Source organism: Choristoneura fumiferana, chromosome 15 (assembly GCF_025370935.1).
Source record: "Choristoneura fumiferana chromosome 15, NRCan_CFum_1, whole genome shotgun sequence".
In the NCBI taxonomy this organism is placed as follows: Eukaryota; Metazoa; Arthropoda; class Insecta; order Lepidoptera; family Tortricidae; genus Choristoneura; species Choristoneura fumiferana.
In genome coordinates, this window is record NC_133486.1 from 15,265,392 (window position 1) to 15,287,766 (window position 22,375).

Consider the following 22,375-nt stretch of genomic DNA (forward strand, 5'->3'; position numbering starts at 1 on the left):
CATTTATTGTGTTCAACTCAAGTACACATTAAAAACGCTGAAAGTAATACCTAATCATATTTTATTTTCGGTTTCCATTTGTAAGACTTCTCTTTCTTTAACTTTTCCTCTTCAAAGAAAAATTTTATCTACTCTATTTTATCTATTCCTCTCCCCTACCTATCTATACATCTATACTATAAAAATTTTATATATAGCCTACTATGAATAGTGATGCAATTATGGATCATAATTTTATTGATCGATAATTTTCTTACGTCGGTTCGATAGGCCTTAACTAAAAACCCACATTTTCTCTTACTTTAATATCAATATCAAATCTTACTTTAATATCTATTTAGTTATGTATTTAAAATAAATACTCTAGCTAGGGGATCCAAATTAACAATGTACCTATCTCTGTGCAAATATAATTCCCAAAACAATGTACTTACTTAAGTAATAACTTAGTTAGCTAGTAAAGTTACTTAGTAAACATACATACCTACAACTGTTCAGGGCTGTTTAGCATATTTATACTTACTTAAATCCAAAATAGTAATAAAATACTTATCTCCTATCATTTCATAACAAAACAAAATGTAAACTCAGAAGTTAATACGTTTTTGTTTGTTATTAATATTACGATTAAAGAAAGCTAGCACATTATACATGTACTTACCTACTTGATTTTCTAAAAAATCTAGAACATTCTTTTGCAAATATATGTCAGTGTTAAGAGCGTTTATTCATGCTGAGCTGGCAACGTTGCATTTTTGTTAGTTTTTCTCGATTATTCCATTAAAAAATGTAATGTAAAATACTAATGTTGTCTGATAGAACACTTCTTAATATATAAGTTAATGTGTCTACTCCAATAATTATTCGTTATAGACTTTTATTTTCTTTAAAAACCGGTCATAAACATTAATTCGTTTTTAAGGAATATAAAAGTCTATCACGAATAATTATTGGAGTAGACACATTAAGAAGTGTTCTATCAGAAAACATTTTTAATTTTCATTCAATTCAAGTGAAAAATTCGAACTTAAGCCTTAACGAGAATATTCCTGCCTGAAAGTTGGCTTGTTTGTCATATAACTGTAGGTACCTACAGTGATTTAACAATCTCATCTTTTTATTCTGATCTAAAGTGTTTTACGAATATGGTAAAGTTCAGAGCACGGAATGGCTCACTCATACATATTACCAACGTATGATATTTTTTTAGGTGGTCTGAGAGTACATTTAAAAGGTAGAACGCGTTTATTTGCATTATGTACTGAAATATGATGTTTAGCCTACCAACGAACAAATAGTGTTTAGCTCCTAAATCTTTGTCTACCTGGAACAGTGAACTTGTGAATTCCTCAAAAAAATCTTTTGAATTTTCTTTCAAACCTTGCGCACGTACTTAGGTCTAATTAAACATTTAAACCTAATTAAATATCAAAACATCGGACTGAACATACATTAAGTATTGAAGTGTTGTAGTCATACCGAGTGGCAAAAAAATCTAGCCCTCAACTCAAATGCAGTAGTAATGTGTGTAATTTTCTACGTAGTGGACTAAATTTTGGGCCTAGATGTATGTATGTGTACGTGTAAAATGCTGGTAGTCAGTATATAAAACCAAAATCATTAACTCTCTACCCATTCATTCTTAACAACGTAGGTTGCAAAAAAAAAAAAAACAGTAGTTTGTCAGAAAAGAAAGGACATACATTTTAGATTCGTGAGAAATCAAGTACATGAGCCAAATAAATATGCTTTTCATGAAATTTGGTGGAAAAATATATTTTTCATCGACATTTTTGTATACTAGGCAACACTTCGATTTGGTGACAAAGCATCCGCCATTTTGTTTTGGCTGGCAACCACCCTCCCCTCCTGCCCCGCTACCTCCTATCGCACCACATTACTTACATGCTCCTATCCTAGGGATGGGAATCGAAAACTAACTAATCGATTATTTGAAATTAGGTGATTTCAATTAATCGAATTAAATATCGGTACATCGATTAATCGCGGATAAGATAAATGTGCATATTAAGTTACAATGATCCTGCGTGGCTAGTGTCAAAACTTAACCGAGCCACGAAAATCACTCATCCCTTATTATCAAATCAAGTATGTTCCAGAGCGGGAGAAGAACAAATGCTAGGTTTCACTTATACTTCGGTTTTTTTAGTATTTAGTAGTTATTTATTTGGCAAAAAATATAAAATACATAAGGCCTTATTCTAATAAGTCATACAATATTATGCACCCTGATAGGGTATAGCCACATTTATAATAATGTTATCTAATTCTATTAGGCAACTAAAAAGTAAGATATCCTACGTACTTGCATTAAAGCTTAAAAACTACACAAACATTGGAAAGAAGGTAAGTGATCTTGACGTGTCTTTTATTGAAAAACACTTTTGAAAAATAAAATAAGTCACAGCAAATATGCAACAATTAGTAAGGACATATGATCATTTACATGGTTTGGTATCATAAGTAATAGTTAGTCAAGATTGTTAACCCTTTTTCTAATGCGAAAAAAGCGAAGTAAGTATAGTGGGTTCGTTAGACATTGGGCGAGTTTGTTAGACACGTATTTTAACGTGTTAACTAAAATATTACCAAAATTCTTGACTAGAGATCAAGAATAAATAAAAAAACAACAATCGATATACTGCTACAAAATAATCGGTCGTTTCGATAAAATCGATATTTAAGAATAATCGATTATCAGATTAATCGAATTGAAATCGTACATCCCTAGTCCATACGGCTCCCCCCCCGGGGCCCGCGCGCACGTCGCGTCAGTTCACCAGTAACGGCCAACTACGACGCACGTGTCGCTAGCTAGTCTCTCGCCGGACGTTCCTGTGGCAAATAGTCTTGCTAAATTGTGTTGTGCTACGTGACTAAGATTTATTGAAATATGTACTCTGACTTGTACGTGAGGTGATTGCCGTCAAAAGTCGTATTATCATCAACGATTTCGTGTTATCGGTGTTGAAACGTAAGTTACTACGTGTTTCCTTGAAGCAACACGCCATATTGAATCGTTATGTCGAAAATCTCTATAATTAAAACCACGTAACAGTGAGCTAAATTCAGTTGTTGTCTGTTTTACAGTGGTACGCGGTTGAAGATTGTGTTATGCTGATATTGGTGTCGACATTACTGAATCAAGATGTCGAAAGAAATCGCAGAGGAGTACGCGTCGAGCTTGGCGGACTTGACCGTCAACAGCAAACCCCTGATAAACATGCTAACCATTCTCGCGGAGGAGAACATCGAGCACGCGGGGGTTATCGTTGACACCGTTGAGAAGCATTTGGCGAAGGTGAATTTTCATTTTTAATCATAAGCGGTGGTATTCGCGGAAAATTATGTCACGTGACAGGGAAATTGTGTACAACGGTGACGCACACCGTCGTTCCGAGGTTTTTGTAACGTGTAGCATCGGTGATAGCCGACCTCGATTCGATTGTACTGGTCTACTTTGCACAGGTATCTCCAATTTTATTAGTACTATCAGGCAGAAATATCACTTAGAACAGTAATTTTATCGTTGTTGTTGTTCAGATATGCTTAATGTATTTTATAGTGCTGTTATACGGCTCGCGGACGTAGTAACTTCATAAAAAACACCAAAAGTATTGTTTTTGCCAGATAAAACAAAAGTACTAAGAATCAATGAAAGGTTGTTAGGCAGTAATGCAAAATGAAGTAAATTTGCTTTGATTTTATTATTACATCACTACTTGTAACATTAGTTAAACCAGTCTACAATAAAGTTAAAAAGTGAATTGCATAACCGTTATGTCTGGAACTAGAGTTAAGCTGAATAAATTGTCACATAAGCAGAGTCGTATCAAGTATTGAGAAACAGATTTTGAAAGTGATACATTACCATTCCAATTGCAAAATGTTATATGGGTTGTTCCAAGTTAACAGGTGCTAATGATCGCTGCCATCCATATCCATACATTTCTTAAGCATTAAAAACAAATGATGTTGGTATCTCTTTAATTCATATTTTTTGTGGGCAGTGAATTTCAATTTATTATTTAACTTGGTTTTATCTGTTTTTTATTAAATCAGTAACTTTAAATAGATCTAAGCTCATTGAAATGGTTAAATATGGTATGTTTTACAAACAACTCTAAACAACAGCTGTCACATTATGAATATATTACATTTTTTTATAAAAAATCATGATAAATTTTGTCTCGGACATTTTGTTTCTTCCTCTGACGCACTGGTGCATTATTCAGCATAAATATTCATCAGAAGTACCTATATTAACTCAAACATTACATTTTAATTTCATATCTGCAAGGTGCTAGTAATTTTTTTTTTTCTTGTTATTAAGAGACCAGAGGATAGACTATATTGCATACATTCTAGTACTAACTTTAAATAAAATATAAAATTTGGATGGTTACCTGCATGGTTATATAGATATGCATATATGGGTTGTTTAATTAAAACTTTAAATAATTAAATTAAAATTCTAAAACGTTTTCTTTAGTCATGTTTCTTATGAACCAATTACCACCTTGTAAACTTGGAATGATCCATATTATATCAATAATGATTAAAAAGTTTTATAATAGATGTGTGTATGCTTCCTTCTTTGGTATAATCCGAATATGTGTCAACATGAAAGTATAAGAATACATAATATAACATAAAAATACTTTTCAAATAGTCAAAACCAATAAGACAAGTAAATGAATTTGCGTTACAATGTTGTTAAATCAAAAGAATTTCATCTCGTTGAACTTTACATGGTTCATACTATTTATTTAATTTAAACACAGGTTTTAAGACAACTTTGAATACAAATAGAGCTTTATTATGCAGGTTGTGGCTTAGGATTATGAAACATACTTTCACAAACTACACAATTTCTGAAATGATGGCACTTACATAGGAAAACCTTCATATTTCTTTCTTCAAATAAGTACTATCTCAAAAAGTGCACTTCCCAACAGATGCACTTTTTTTCAAATGGTGTTTTCGCAGAAAGTAAACTTATCATAGTGGTGATACATGTGTATACATGATTTGTTTCAAATGCAAGAGTATACATAATGTTGTACTACACATTATATATGAATTAAAAAACTAACCTAACCTAATCAAAGGGTTCTACACAAAGGCCCTGAACTAAATCCTGAAATATTCACAGTTTTAGTTTGGAAAATGAAAAGTTGCGAAATGAAACAGTTGCCAAACATTACATTGCGGAAAGGCAGTACCCAGAATTACATAATATTCATCTTCTTTTTCTTCAAAATTTTGCATTGAATATCTATATTGTGTTGAACTAGAAATTGTGCTGTTTGAGAAAGTGTTGATTTGGGGAAAAATGCATACATACATAAATGTGAAATGATTTGAAAGTCAAAATTAAATTGATTTGATCTATGAGCTTACAAACCTCTCAACTGAACTTATGAGCCTTTTTTTCTCTTAAAACCATAAAATCCACTTATGGGGGAGCCCTATGTCCAAAATTAGACATCCTTCGGCTGATATGATGATAATGAAAAATAAAGTATAAACAGTTTAAAATAAAATTTTGATGTTTATACTTATTTTAATTGTCAATCTACTAAAGTAGAAATCTGGTCTTTTAGGAATTTAGGCATTCAGAAATCAAGTAAAATCAAATCTTCTTTTTAAATGATTAATTTCACAAATGTTTCATTCCGCCAAATGCGTTTTATTTTGGAACAGTATTTTTATATAACTAACCTAACCTGACTTATAGAATTCTACACAATGGTCTCGAAATAAATTGAAATCAAAATAAATAAAAATATTTGTGAAACAAATAATGTGTAAAAAAATTTTGCTGCTATAAAAGGATACTCTTTAAAATTTGTGTTTTGCTAGCTTGTTGTTTTCACTATCTGATATTATAGGAGTTTAATAGAACATAGTGTATTGAAAACATGTTGCTTTGCCAATCCAATATAAAGAAACAATATCAAGTAAATTTTAGAAATTTGGTACTTTAGAAATCGGTTAAATTGGCCATCTAGTATTTTGCTATTCTGATATTTAGGGAATGAGGGCTTATAAGTGATAAGTTTTGTCATTTCCATATGCAAACAAAACCATATTAATTTAAGATTGGTAGAAAATTCCCCCATGGGTATCAGCCACAATAATTAATGTAGAATGACCTGTTTACAGTGGATTGTTTTTAACAATATCATTAATTGTAATTATGTAATTGAACAGTGAGGTCTCCTGCGAGACCTTATCAATAATTTTTTTGTAAAGTGCACATTACGGGAATAATTGTTTTACAATCCTAAGCCTATGCTGCTTCAATTTTAGTTTTAAAATAATTAAAAAGATAGTTGGAAAGTCAAGGAAAATTTAGAAAAATTCATAAGTGGTCAGTAAAAAAGATTTTACAAAATTTATGCCGTAATCTTTACCGGCTTGTACAGTCAAAAGAACTGAATCACATACCGAGGTGGAATCTTTGTGCCACTGATGTCATATTAACATTCCATACATATGCCAAACCTGCCTGGTATGTGGTGCAGATTCCTCGACTGCACGAGTATTTTTTTGGAATAACTAGAAAACAATTCACAATAAAAAAAAATACAAAGTCTGTATAATGCATGGAAAGTGAAGTGGTCAGTTGACTGAGTTTTTTTTTCTACAATCTGCACATTGCTTGTGTAAATAATTAATTTATTCAATAAATTTGTAATTTCTTTATTAGCTGTGTGTAACCTACCACTCGGGCACAAATCACGTTTTCAGGATAACCTTGACGTTTTGGCTACATTGCAGCAGCCTTCACGCATAGTGGTAGTAATACGAGTTTAATGAGTGCAAAATTGCGGAATTTTTAAATGTTAATATCTATGTGTGTAATTCACCTTAACTCTAGTTCTGATACCTGTGCCTTAGGGTGGAGATAACATTTGCATAAAATTTTTGTTAAAAAAGTTAACAGTGCTAACTGGCTCTGCGGGGTGGAAATTGACTATGTAAAGGATTATTAAAATAAAGTTTTTATAAAACCGAGTTCCTCCTTATTTCTTTAACTAAGCTTATCGGGAATTAAAATGTTTTTTAAACTAAATGTTTTTGTATTATTCCTACCTGAACTTAACAAGAATTTGTATTGTCTTGTACAAATTGTGAATGAAGACTTAAACAAAAAGCTTGTACAGTCAGTCAGGTTTGTTGGGTGAAGCTTAGATCTAGAAGTTATGTTTTCATACAGGTACACGCCGACATCAAGCTGCCAGTGCTCTATTTAGTTGATTCCATCATCAAGAATGTTGGTGGAGCTTACGTCCAGAAATTTTCACAGAGCATTGTTAACATGTTCACTCGGACATTCAAACAGGTAATTATCATGTTCCTTCATCTTAGCCCTTTTCCAGACCCGCGAATTTAGATGTGCTACTACAAAATAAATCATAGTGATGGTTGTTTTCGTATGAGGGATTAATTTAAAAATTAATAATATTTTTAATGAATTTAAATGATTTTGTACCATATTGTATACTTAGTAAGGTCGAATATTTGTGTACATTTATGTGGTTGCTTATGCACTATGCCTGGAAAAGGGTTAACTTTATTACTGCTTTCATTATTTGGCTACTTTTATCTTGCTTTGTCATAATTTGTGTTTTAACCTTCGGTCTTTCCTTTTCTGCAGGTGGATGAGAAAGTGAGATCCCAAATGTTCAAGCTACGAGAGACGTGGCACGATGTGTTCCCGGCCACAAAACTCTACCAGCTGGATGTGAAGGTCAACTTGTTGGACCCAGCCTGGCCCATCCAAGCACAGCCACCTTCTGCCAGTTCCATCCATGTAAATCCAAATTTTCTGAAAAAGGTTATTTTTAGTTGATTATGATTTTAGTTTAATTTAGTATAATTCTATTAGAATCTAGTTGAAAGATCTGCTAAACTGGTAGAAGAATATCACGTCTAAATCAAATATTACTTCCTCTTTTGGCTACCTTGACATTGCCATACTAACCTCTTGTTTTTCCTACAGCCTGCACCAGCAACCAGTGCTAACGTGATCACTGACCCCATTGCCGAGAATGAAGAGAAAATGCGACTGATGGTCGCTAAAAAAGAGCAAGAATTGATGTTGCTGCAGCAGAAGAAAATAGAAATGGAGCTCCAGAATACTCGCCGCGCAATTGAGATTGCTGCTAGCACTAATTCACGGGTATGTCTTTGATTATTAATTTAATTATCTGTTATTTAATTAAATGATAAAAACAAATAGTCTTTGACAAGATCTTTAGTGAAAATTTATATATGGATTAAAGTGAAACAAAGCTAAAAGCCCTAACCAGTTCTATGGTATCACACATATATTGGTGAAACTATGATAGCTGAATATTTGTTAACGTCTAGTATTTTGTACAGGCGACACCATTGCCGAATATACACTTGCCGGTACCAACTCTGCCGGTACCAACCATGCCGGTCGCGATGGTCAACCCTGTGCCAGCGGTGGTCCCAGACATGCCGTCCATTCCCATCAAACAACGCTTGGGCCCGGTAAGTCTTTGCTCATTATTACTGATGAATTTTATAATGATAAGTTTCTTTACAAAAGTGCTTAATTTTTTATTAGACACATCTTATATTTTAACTGGATTTTTAACTGTCCTTGTTTGGTTAAATCTAGTCATTTATAAATTTTACTCCCAAACTTGGCCAATTCATCTGAAATTTGTAACGTTTTGATTCCGCCAGTTACTGTATTTTTTTTTATATATTTCTAAAAGTCCCAGAATATTTAGTCCAGAATTTTAGTTTAGAATATTAAGTCCAGAATAGTCAATTTGTAAACTGAAACCAAAATATTTTTTATCTCTGGATCAGAAACAGATTTTTACATGAAACACTTTAAAAAAATGTCTAAATGCGAAGTAACATTGGATGAATATACAAGCACTTTTTTGAGGACTTCATTTTTTTATTTTTGTTTACAGAAATTAAAGGCCATTTTTTTGTTGTGTGTGTTTTTTCTGAAATAGGAAAGTAAATTGTGGATATTGTAATCTAGATTCCTCTATTCTTTTTTTTTTTTGTTTTTATATTGATATGGTCCTGCTGTAAGTTGGAAATGAACAGCAGACACAAATGTTAGGACCATTATTGTACCAAAAATAGTTATTTTATTATTTTTGAAATTAATAAATTATAGCATAACAATACATATATCTCACTTGCTGTGACTGCATACTGATCAGTGTAGCAAACAAAAGTGGACATAAATACTAAAACAACCTTTGATATTAAAGTGCATTATCCTCTGAAAATTTTCCAAAATCAGCATGTTTTAATTACAGTTAATGTTCCTTTAATTCCAACACAATATCTAGAACCTAGATTCTAGGTTGTTATTTGAAATTACTTAACCAGTGTTATAAAAGCACCATGTAAAATTGTTTCACATTCCGTTTGATTTCCTTCGCTTTAATCTTTTGCTCAATTTCAACTTATCAACCTGATAACACTTTGGTGATAAAGATTTTACTGTTTATAATAGTAGTTGTAATAGTTAAATACACAGATGTGGTTATTAGGTATAGGTAGAGTCATTCACGATGACGCGTGCCATGGTTCTTATTACAATGTCATTAATGTCTAATTTTGACAAAATCACGAGTCTGCGTGGATGGCACTAGGTATATTCGGCATTCTTATTATTATGAAGTTTTGTTCTTTTATCTCACGGTTGCGATTTGCTTGTTATATTATTGTTATGAATTTTATATTACAATACCATTAATAATAATAAATAATAGTTTACATACTTCAGCTATCACAAGTATTAATTCAGTAAAAGTGCATAATCTTTATATTCAAAATTTCCATAACTTGTTGAAGCAATAAGTCTTTTAAAATTTCTAATATTTTAAATTAAACGCATAATATGATTAATTTTCGAAGCAATTTTTCTAAGTTTTATCGGCAGCATAAGTTTTTGTAGCTTCTCTCTTTAAGTCTGATGTGATGGAAAATAATATACTTATCATATACGTAGTTCAATCAATATACGTAAAAAAGACTAAGGCTAGAGCCGGATCGTGAGATATTAGAACCGAGTTCGTTTGCGTCAACAGCGTGTTTTATTGCAGCCCGTCAATAAGCTGGCCAGCGCCGCGCGCATCGCGCCCGTCAGCGGCGCCCTCGCCGCCGCGCGCCGCGACCCCCGCCTGGCACGCCGCGCCGCCCCCGCCCCGGCCCCGGCCCCGGCCGGCTCCGGCTCCGGCCCCGACCCCGGCTCCGACCCCCGTCGTCGCCCCGCGCCTCGCGCCGCAGCCGCCCATAGCGCCTAACGTGTTCGACATCAAACCTCTGGATCGCGTCACCAAACGCAAGAACGTCATCACCATCGACGTGCGGCCCGACTCTGCGCGTCGCGACCCTCGCCTCGCCAAGTCGTTGGACGCGAGACGTGAGAAACTGCGCGCCCGCGAGGCCGCCCGCGACAAGAGGCGCGAACACGATAAAAAACGCGACATCAAATCTGAAAGAAAGAACGACGAAAAAGTGGTCGTCGATAACTACATGGAAAAAATCGTTGATGCTAAAAAGATCAATAGACTTCCGCCGATCCCGAAAATCAACCGGGAGGCGAACGATGAGTCGCTCAAGAGAAAGAAGGACGCGGCGCGCGCCGAGAAGAAGAAGAAGCGCGAAGTGGACGCCGGTGGCAACGACAAGGACAGCTCTGAGTCCTCGCCCGAGAAGAAGCACAAGAGCCGGAGAGAAAAACCAAAGAAAGAACGCGAGGAGGCCCCCGAGCCGGCGCCCGAAGTCGTAGCGTTCAAAGCGCTCCGCAACTATCACCCCGACCGGTACATGCGGCGGAACCGCGCGCGCTCGCCCAGCCCGGAGCCCGCGCCCGCGCCCGCGCCCGCGCCCGCGCCCGCGCCCGCCCTCGCGCCCGCTACACACTCTGACGCGACAAGTAAGATATTGTTCTATGTATACGCATGCGAGGCTGTACCTTGCGCGACCCACGGCTCTTGTTCAACTGTGATACTAGTCTTAAGCGGCACGCTGACACTGTTGTGTGGAAATAAAATATTTTTTTCAACTGTTCGAGTATTCATATTACGTGTTTACGCCGGCTCGTGTACCCTTTATTTTAAGGATAGTTACTAAATCAGTACTAGAAGCGTTTTCTACGCTTAATAAATGTAATGAGTTATGAACGTATTGACGCCGAAACTGTTTGAACTATGTTTTGCACCAATTACACTTTTCTGATCATTGTCGATGTGTTGGAGTATCACGAGTGACCAGTTTTCGACGCACGACACTGACACGGGGCTAACTAATGGGTTTTTGCTAATTCTTGCGTAACTAACAATGGGAAATGTTTAGTTCTTGCAACTTCTTTCTAAATATCGTTGTCGAAACTTGGTACTGATTTGAACTAAAAATGAGACGGTGCAATATCCTATCGGAGGGCCAACCGGACCAGCTAACAACTTGGACCAGTAGCTGCAAGCAAGCGAAGACTGACAACAGCGTTGCTTCTCGGAGGATACAGGATTTGCATTTTAATTATTTGTTTACTACGCATTGGATCCAACACGTCGTTGCCGCACTATCTTGATGGAGGAGTTACAAATAGGATTTTGTCACGGTATAAATTCAACTTATGGAATTTGAGTTCTTCATCTAAAGTAACTTAAATTTTTATTGCTACTTAATAGCTATAGTAGTTGAAAAACTTAAATAATTTTTATGTTCGTCTATTTACCGCTTGCAATGGTCTAATTTTCTTTTTACTTAATTTTTCTAACTCATACATCCCACATACAAAATATACTAATAATACAATATTCAGTATTTCGGATTAATTTACGTTTTGAATCTATAAAATAAGTTTTTGCATAAATATAAAAGTAAACAAGGTAATTAGACCGGACAACTTTCCATAAATATAGAAAAGTTAGTTCATTTTTGGGTTGCTGGTAATAAGATTGAGTGCAGGGTAGCAAATGTTTAATGATTTTGAAAAATAAAACCGACTTCAAAGAACTTTCCTCAAGGGTGGTATTTGTTTTACCTATGGGACCAAATGGAATGGATGTCTTGAATAAAAAAAATCGAAATATGTATGTTTTTTTTGAAGTCGGTTAAAGAGCGACTGGAATTGTAACTAGCCCTTATAATTAAAATGGATAAAATGCTCTTAAACGTGGATAAAATTAAGTCAATGGGTAAGTATTTGCGATAAAAAAACTGATTTCCAGCATTACTTAGTAAGTTCTTTCACAACTTACCCCTTTCTTTCTCCATTCTGTTTAGATCATGTTATCTTATCTGAGAGATATCTGTAATGCCGCTTCTGTTAATAAACAGAGCCAGCATCACAGATATCACTTGCATAAAATAACTTAACGGGCAGTGGAGAAACAGGCCGTTATCATTCCTTTAAATTAGCTGGTAGAAATAGAAAATTCTGTCTCTTAGACACTTCTGTTAGCTATTCCAAAGTAGAAATTATTTCTATTAACTCCAGGGTATTTTCATATAATCATCATCATATCAGTCGTATCGTAGGATGTCCACTGTTGGACATAGGCCTGCCCTAAATAAATGTTTCATGTAAATTAATAATATTTTCTTATAAATTAGGTTTTTATTTACGTGGATTGATGTTTGTCTGTGTCTGTTGTTAAATAAAACGAAAGGATAAAAATTATATAAAATACATAATACACTTAGCTTTTCAACTGTGATCCACATGTTGTTCACCATTGGTTTTGAGATGGTTTTTATAATGATCCTTCGTCATTTTCTTGATATGGATCATAGTCTTATTGTATTTTTTGTTTCGTCTTTCCTAATATATGCGATATAGTCAATTTAGAAAGATGTTGCAAGTAGCTACGACATTGGGATAAACATCCACTGGAATATGAACTTTTTATCTAACAGGAAAACGCCTAGTTTTAAGTAAAACAAGTGTAGACCTAGTTTGGCTTTGGTTACACGTTTTTAACTTCAATGAAATTAGATCTTATTATATTTGAAGTATTTTGAAGTCTTAGAAAATTCGGTTAAATGGGTTGTGTCTAAAATAAACATGTCAATGACCTCACATCTGAGTGTTAGTTGGAGGATGTCAGGGGATTTTGGTTTTGGTGCATTAGTACAGTAAAATTGCGAATTCATTTATCTTTTAGTAGATGAAGATATTGTTAGCCGTGTTTTTTTTATAAATAGTTAAAATGAAACATGCAGAAAAGTTGTAAGTAACACTTGATTGCCATCACTATTAATAGTTTATCCGTTGTATACCTTGTTCACTAATAGTTTAAGTGTGAACTGTACTAATTCAGCCACTAACTTACAGTAAGTACTTTCTTTCTACTAATATCTATTGTCAATCATGTTTCAATAAGTTTTCCTTTGCACTTGATTTCAATATCTAGTAGCACCTACCAACTCCACATCGAAGGCACATCTACTTCAAATGCAAAAGGCAACAACTAGAAACATAATTGCCAATGGATATTGATAGAAAAAAATACTGTAACATCCCCAGCAATCATTTCGTCTGGGAAAAAACACTCAAAACATCTCATTCGCTCCAACAGCTATACCAGAGGTTCCCCAACTTTTTCTTCTCGTAGGCCACTTTCAAAATGTCACTGTTTTCGGTCGAATCCCAGCTGCTACGTTTCTACTATATTCCCAAAATCCCCATATTTTTTTTCACACCAACAAGTACCACTGTCTTGTCTCTCGTAGACCCTGGGGGTCCACCTGGACCACTTCGGGAACCTCTGGGCTATATGAATGCAGTCGGGTTAGATATTTTTGAATTTTTAGTCCTATCCAATATTATTGTCAGTGAATATGGTTGTTATCTTAAATAATATTGGTTATAATGCCTGATTATGATGATTAGTGAACAAACTATAAGTCAAGGCATGCTGGTCCTATGTTAATTGGGTTCAATAGAAAGTGTTCGCCTTTCTGGATCACAGCTGCAAGATATTCAGTCTCTTAAAATTATAAAATAGATACAGCGTGATTAAAAACACTTAACCTTTCGAATGCGGAAGGTAAAACAAACTACATCTAGCAACAAATAATTAATAAATAAAAAAAATAATAAAATGGAAAAGATAGCCTTAAATTTTGCACTGGTGAGTGCCAAAGCATATGAAAGGTTAATTGATAGGGCCAAGTCCATAACCATCTTAAAGTGAGCTAGTTAACGGATTAGTTGGGTATGGAGACTAACATGGGTAAGGTACTGGGACATCTTTCAGTGGAATGGAATACTCTAGAAGTGCGACGTTGTATCTGCGTAATAACCTAGCTCCGTTTACAGATTCGTCTGAAGTCGTCGAAAACAAGGATGTGGATTTGAGAGTGCTCCACCCAGTTGTCACAGAGGCCAACGTTCCTGTTGGTCATAAAAGATCTTCCCCTGAGACTTCAGAGCCTAAATCCAAAAAGAGCAAACCGGACAAGTTTGATATGTAAGCATTCTTTTTAATATCTAAATAGTCAAAATAATTAGTAAAAACTTGGACATGCCATATTTAATGAATTTTATAGCTGTTACCAATGAATCCATTCTCATAAGTTTCCTTATTTTTAGACTCTTCGGTAACGAGGATGTGGACCTCCGTAAGCTGCCACAAGTAGAAGAGAACACAGCGTCTGCGTCTCCCAAAGCGGATAGCGGCGTGTTCACACAAGAGGCCGAGCACAACTCGCCAATGGCCTCCCCTAAGAAGGATTGGAATGAGGTCAAAGAACGGGAGGAGACCAAGAAGACTCCTTCCAAGTTGGATCTGGTCCGGGCCAAGCTGGCTGAAGCCACCAAAGGCAATGATAAAGACCGTCTTGGAAGACCGTTCCTCTTCAGCAAATCACCAAGTAAGTTATTCCTTGCTTTTTGAAGGTTAGATGTGTGTAACATTTTAATTTTTGTCAACGGAGTGAAATGATTTTATTTATCTACATATTGTCATATTGTACCATCCATAATCTAATAATAAATGTTTTTTTGTAGGTGTAGAGAAAGACAGAAGGCGCACCATCAGCACAGAAGACGTGGATCTTAGAGCCGAGAATCCCGAGGAGTTTGATGCTGAAGACCATAAAAAAACTATCAATATCATCATGAACCAAGCCAAGGAACAGTACAGCGATGGTCAGCTCGACAAGAATCAGTACAAAACTCTCATGTACCAAGTACTGCAGTTGAACGAAAAACTCAAACTGAAAGAGGCCAAACAGAGGGAGTCGCTGGAGATCTCAAAGATGAAGCTCAAAGCTCACATAGACGAAGAAGTCAAAAAGATAAAGAGCCCCAGAGTCTCACCGAAAGGGAACAACTTCGGGGACATAGACGAGAGAGTAATCCCACCCGCTTTCTCGGAGCCCGACGCACCGATGGATGGTCCGAATTTCATGCACGACTCTGATATGCGGATGAACTCCAGGGACGGCCCGCATCCCATGGACGGCCCGCATCACAAGGGGTTGTTGCCGCGCCCGTCCGGCCGCCCGCTGTACCCTGCGCACCCGCCCGCCTGGCGCGGCCCCTACCGCCCTCGCATGGACGACTTCCCGCAACGGCCCAGAGGAGGCGTCCCACCTTACTTCAGAGGGAAGTACGACCGGGCGCCACGCTTTGATCCGCGTGTGCCCTTCGTGCAGCCCCTCCCCACACCTCAGATGGGCACCTGCCAGGGCGCGTGTCCCCTGGAGCCCTACGTGCGCGAGGCGACTCCGCCCCCGCTCGGCGCTCCCAGCGTCCACATCCCGGCGACCAACATCCAAGCGCTCGAGTTCATCGACCTCGACCCGGTCAAGACCATCCAGATCGACGGAATACCGAGAGAGATCAGGTTCTACGGGGATACCGCCATCGTGATGCTGGACTGGGACGATCCCCGCGAGATCAAGTTCCTCCCCGGCGCCAGACGGGTCACCTTTGACAACAAGGACTCCATAGTCCTCAACTTCAACGAGCCTTATAAACAAGTGGAGATCGACGATCAAGTGTTCGAAATCAGATTCGGCGCTCCGACGAGGGAGCTGTTCATAAACGGGAGATGGCACGAGTGTTTCTTCGGCGGCGCACCCCTCGGCGTCATCATCGACGGGAAGCCTCGCCTCATCCATTTGGAGGGGCCTCTGCCGCAGGTGGACATCGGCAAAGTCAAGCGCACGGACCTAGTGGCCGGAAAGATCAACCTCATAGTGGACGCGACCCGCATGTGCCCGGTGTTCTTGGACGCTAAGGTGCAGAAGTTCTCGATAAACGGCAAGTTCTTTACGATACGGTTCGTGGACGCTCTCAGAACGGTTCTTATCAACGAGCAGCCCTTCCAAGTGGAGTTCGGCGGGCTGCCGAGACCTATCTTCATCGGCAACGAGAAGCATTTCATCAGATTCTCGGTGCTGCCGCGGCACGTGCGGCCCGGGTTTAACGCCCCGGTGGGCATGGAGGGCGCCGAACTGGTTATGCCCCTGCGTGCCCCCGACCTGCCCCTCATCGCCCTGCCAGGGCCCGAGCCCATGGAAACTGACCACGAGGCTAAGAGGCCTATCAAGACACCTAGCCCTGAAAGCAATCAAGGTAATTTCTTTTTCATCTTGTAGTGTCCGCTTTAATATAGGAAATAAAAATAGCAGCAGCAGAACAATTTTCATCTAAACTTTTACTTTTATATCTCTTAAAATTACTTTTTATCGCTACGTATTTAATACTTACTTATATACTTCGTATTGAAAAAAATTGTACTAACGCTGTAATTTTTTTGCAGCAGGTCTGGACATGTTAGCCAGCGTGATGCCGTCCCCCATGGCCCCTGCTTCGGCGTCGTCGGACTACAGTTCGGCGGAGCCCCTGTTCCTGCGGCCCGCCGCCATCCCCGGCCTCGACACCCCCGTGGCGACCCCCGTCGAAGAGAAACCCGCCCCCGCCCCCGCCCCCGTCGTCCCGGACATTAACGACCTGTTCGCCAAGTTGCTAGCCACTGGCATCATCAAAGTGCCCACGCAGACCAAAGAGACCAAAGAAGAGCCGAAGGTGGAGGAAAGGAAACCGAAGGAAGATAAGAACGTAGTCCATCGGGTCGATCTGACCAAACCGGAGACACTCAGGGTGTAAGTATTTTTTTAAATTCTATCTATACTAGATCGAATGGAGATCGCGGATCATCAAGCGCAGCATAGAACGTCCACTAAAGAGATGGACGAATGATCTGGTCAAAGCCGCAGGTTCACTGAGGATGCAGCTAGCTTCCAACCGAAACAACTGGAGATCTTTGGAGGAAGCCTATGTCCAACAGTGGACGTCCTATGGCTGATATGATGATGATCTCTTCTTCGTGAGAGTCGATTTCATCTTATTATGTTGAGTATAACAGTGTAGTAGCATTTTGTTCAAAGTATAAGTTGAGTTGAATTTAACTGTGATTTTTTGTGCATGTGCAGTAAGCAGGCTGCGCTGATCAGCAAGCTGTACGGCGGCATGCAGTGCAGCGGGTGCGGGGCGCGCTTCCCGCCGGAGCACACGGTGCGGTACTCGCAGCACCTGGACTGGCACTTCCGGCAGAACCGCCGCGAGCGCGACTCGGCGCGACGCGCGCACTCCCGCGACTGGCACTACGACCTGGCCGACTGGCTGCAGTACGAGGAGCTCGAGGACTTGGAGGAGAGGAGTAAGTGCCACATTACCATTTTATTAACTGGTTTTTTTGTTGTTTTGTTGGCTTCGAGTGGCCAGTTTTCTTTACAGAGAAAATATTTCTTTATCCAATTGTAGCGGAGAAGTTCGAACATAGATGTTTTATTTTTATTTGTGAGGAAATATCTCGGACAATAATCTATCGGGTTCAGTTTAAAAGTTAGTATAATAGCCACATAGTCTGGAACTTGTTTTCAAAAAAATATAATATAATACAAGTTTCGATGAACATAGTCTTTTGACTATAGTGTAACTGCAGAAATCTAAGACTGGCTAGCTAAATTAGAACCATACGTCAAAGCAAATATCGACATTTACGGATTGACGTGAAATTTTTTATTTGATTTGTCGATATTTGACGTACATTTTACAAGGATGATCAAAATGCTAACTCATCAATTTGTGTTCCAGAAAAGAGTTGGTTTGAGACAACGGGCCTCCTGTCTACCGCGGCGGCCGCGCCGGCGCCGGCGCCGCCCAGCGTGGCCGCCGGGCCGCCCGCGCGCGCCGCCTGCGCGCTCTGCGGCGACACCTTCCTGCAGTTCTATAACGAGGACCGCGAAGAGTGGCATCTCAGGAACTCCGTCAGTCATGAGGGACAGAACTACCATCCGTTGTGCCTCGAAGATTATAAGGTTGGTGTTGATTTTTCTTTTCTAGTAGATCCTGTTGGTTTGCTTGCATTCCAGAATTAAACTTCATTTTATAAGACTATCTCGAAGTTTCAGCGCGAAATTAGTTGAGTTTTGTAATTTTAGAAAACCTGTTCCGGTGACCACCATCCAGACTTGAAAAGATTTAAAAGCGATTATTTTCCATGAAATCAATATAATCAATGTAATCATCTTGATTGACAACAACATTTTTTTTAAAAAGACCATTCTTCAACACGTTCCTTTCTATTTTTGCAGGCGTCTCTTATGAAAGAAGAACCTCCAAAAGAGGAGGTATCCGAAGTAGAGAAACCAGAAGAAGAAGCTATAGAGATCAAAGACGTGGACGACACGCTTGATCAGTCCGACAATGAGTCCGTCGTCGAAGTCATCGAGCCAGAAAAACCTATTGAGGTAAGTCTAATAATCTAATACGGTTCAACATCATTTGTGTAGTGCCTTCGTGTCTTAATTGTGATATGTGCTGCCCCAAGTATAATTTAATGACTTGTAATAAATAATTAATCAATTTGATCTTTTATCATCACATCATCATTATAATTCAATATTACATTTGGATATTATTGCCTCATACAGCATAAAATAATAAACCACTAAGAGGGAACAATGATAATTTATTTTTCATAATATCCAGCGCACCAACTAACTTGAATATTTTTCCCCAGATCGAAGAGGTTGAAGAGGTGGAAGAGTCAGTAGTGGGCGAGCCCCCGATGGACCTGGAGGCCGAGGCCGAGGACGACGACGACGTGGTGTTCAAGGCCGAGCCCGTCGACCAGCTGGTCGTGGACGACTACGACACCGACGACGAGACGGCGGCGGCGCGTGAGGCCCGCGACCAACAGGCCAAGATCGACTTCGCCAATATTCGCGTCAAGCAGGAGCCTATTGATCCCGGTCAGTATCTTTTTTTAAACTAATTGCCCTAAATTTTATCGTAAAATTAATTTATTGCTATTTATCTTGTCTAATACCTTTAAGAAATTCTTGTATATTTATTTATATTAATTGGGGACCTTGGAAATTTGCTTTGTGGGGAAATTCGGGGTAAATAATCGATCTAACTTGATCCCGTCTCTGGGAATACGCGTGTTTTTAAATTATAATGGTTTGAAAGTACAATCTCGACTTAGTTTTCTAATTTTAGTTTAATAAATAATATTAAGTTTGTTTTTTATTTTGAATCTTCGAAAAAATTTGAAAAAATTTGAAGAATCAAAGTCTAATCTTCCTTTTTCATTTGTAACAGATGACGAGCCTATCATAACAGCTGAAGAGGAATTGGTCCGCGCCGCCCCCGACACGTCGCGGCCGACCGTGCTGTCCTCTATCGACGGCAACGTGCAGCTGGAAGCGCCGGCGCAGGCCTCAGTTCTGCCCGGGATCCGCATCAACATAAGCAAAGTCTTGGCCCCGGTCGAGCCGACCCCCGCGCCCATCCCGCATCTAGACTCTCTGGAAGACGTCAGTGCGGATGAGGAACCACCACCACCCGGCGAAGAGATCGAACTAGAGTACAAACGCAAACCTACTCTAGAAGGGGTTGTCTTCAGCAGACAGCTCCCCAAACAAAAGGGCACAGAACTCTCCGGTCTGTGCTCCATCATGTGATTGTGTCAAGTGGTGAACTTGTTTGCTTGCCTAGTGCAAGCACGACTGACTTTTGAAGTGAATTTTAATTTTACCAAGTGTAATTTAATGTGTATATATAAGTCAGTATTAGTGATTAAACGGATGAGCTACTTGCCAATGTTGTGAATACAACAAACTCTCTTTTAATTAAAGAGATTTTTAACTCTCCTCCGTTTAATATATTCAATGCTGTCTAATTATTTTCTTTGATTCAAAGGCCTGTAACATATCAGGATTTTACTTTCGATTAAATATCGACGAATGTATTGTTTGATTATTTTGTATATAAATGGTTAGGATAAATTCTTCTCGTGCGTAGAAGACGTATTATATTGATACGGCGTATGATTTTACATTATTTGTAATCATCTGTATAGTCGAATGATGAATTATGTGTATTTAATTTAAACAAAATGTGATATTAAGATTAAGTTTCTGATGTATTCAGTAAAGTTGCGTTTTGTTTTGCTGCACACCATGTTTACAATTCTGTACATATTGTGTGTTATATTTGTACATTTTTATTAGAAATGATTAGTAATAAAATATTGCTTTAATGATAGGTAGCTAAGTTTTGTTCTCCATTTACTTGAGAGATCAGTATTGTAAATTTTCTGAAAAAGATTTCGAATCTCTTTTCATAGGCAATATCTACCGTATCGTGTAGGACATAGAGTCCGGTTTACATAGCTACACTACATAGTAGTATGTATCTGTTTAAAATTCCTAATGAATGCCTACATGATTAAGTAGGATTACATCACAACCGAATTATTCTAGTTATACCTTGCTCAAATCATTTTAGTGAAAAAAATAAATAACTTAAAAATATTCCTTCTTTTATTATTGTTCTATTTCCTTTTAATAATTTTTGTCACAACTTTTTTTTTAAATTAAGAATCGCATTGTTTTGTCTTACTCTTAAATAAAAGGTAAAAACTTAATTACTGTTCTTATCATTTCTTCGAAAGTCAATGTGACTTGACAATAAAAAGTTCCAGCTGTTGTCTCAGGTTAGGTCTTATAGCTATGACGGCTATTATAAGGTTAATATTATTTTTAAACTTAATTTCAGTTGGGACCATTTTATTATCAAGTCATTATACCCTACCCCTTACACTTACAATTAGGCATTGTACCACTAAACGATAGAATATACGCACTCATATTGTCTAATTAGATAGCTTTAATTATAAAATATATATTTTTTAAATGTTAAGTTTCGTGGTGCAAAGCCTCGATTTTTTTTCAGTAGGAAATAGCAAGTTGCACATTTAGCTAACACATTAAATTTTAACTAATTAGACACTATATTTTAATAATTTACTTTCTTAATTGTATGGAACTCTCCATATATATAATTATAGTAGCCAAATGTGCGCTTGGTAAAGTTGGGACCGTTTATTAAATTTGTACACTCAGAAATTATAAAACTTGACGCGTACAAAATAACTTTCATAAATGTTTCTGAGTATACACCTTTAACGTATCCCCTAATACACAAAGCTACACTTAAAATCGCACACGAAACAACAATAGTCAATAATTAGATCCTACTCCATCCTCACCTCATACATACCCCAAAATCCTACCAACTCCGCATCACCCTGACTTAGACCCAGAACCACACTGACTGACGATAGCATCACCCTAACCAAAGTATCACCCTTAACCCAGAATCCTACTGATCCCATACATCTTCATGACCCCAAATCACTTTTACTCCTAAATCACCCTGAATCACACTCCATAATACTACCAACGCCCACATTACCCAAATCCCTGAAACCTAGAATTCCACTAACTCCAGATTTAATTTGATTCCAAAATCGCCCTAACCTTAGAATCATACTGACCTCAGGTCACTTTTAGTCCCAAATCACCCAACAACCTTAGAATCACCCTTCCACTAGAATCTTACGGACCCCAACATCACTAACCTAATTTCACTTTTATGCTTAAATCACCCTGATCCCAAAATCCTATTGATCCTAGCATCACCTTACCTCCGAATCTTACTGACCACAACATCTCCCGCACCTCAGATCACTTCTATCTCTGAATCATTGATCCCAAAATTACAGTGACCCCAGAAACCTATTACTGACTCCAGAATCACCTCAACCTCAGAATCTCACTGACCCCAACAGCATCCTGATCCCAGATTACATGCATTTCTAAATCACCATGATCCAATATCACTTTCAACCCTAAATTATCCTCATCCAAACATTTTACTGATCCCAACATCACCCTCACCTCGGCTTACTTCTATCCCTGAATCATTGATCACCTTGATCCCATATTACAACTATCCCTGCATCAC

General features: G+C 38.0%; 1 protein-coding gene across 1 annotated transcript; it reads left to right on the top strand.

Moving 5' to 3' along the window:
• Positions 1-2,236: 2,236 nt before the first annotated feature.
• On the top strand, positions 2,237-20,955 carry LOC141435927 (uncharacterized). Its single transcript, XM_074098767.1, is given in 17 exon segments — positions 2,237-2,995; positions 3,112-3,322; positions 7,247-7,372; positions 7,688-7,843; positions 8,033-8,212; positions 8,416-8,550; positions 10,140-10,247; positions 10,249-10,975; positions 14,366-14,516; positions 14,639-14,919; positions 15,056-16,630; positions 16,818-17,160; positions 17,491-17,717; positions 18,155-18,378; positions 18,655-18,810; positions 19,083-19,314; positions 19,667-20,955. Coding segments are annotated over 16 exon segments (5,136 nt in total). The 5' UTR covers positions 2,237-2,995; positions 3,112-3,169; the 3' UTR covers positions 20,029-20,955.
• Positions 20,956-22,375: the final 1,420 nt, after the last annotated feature.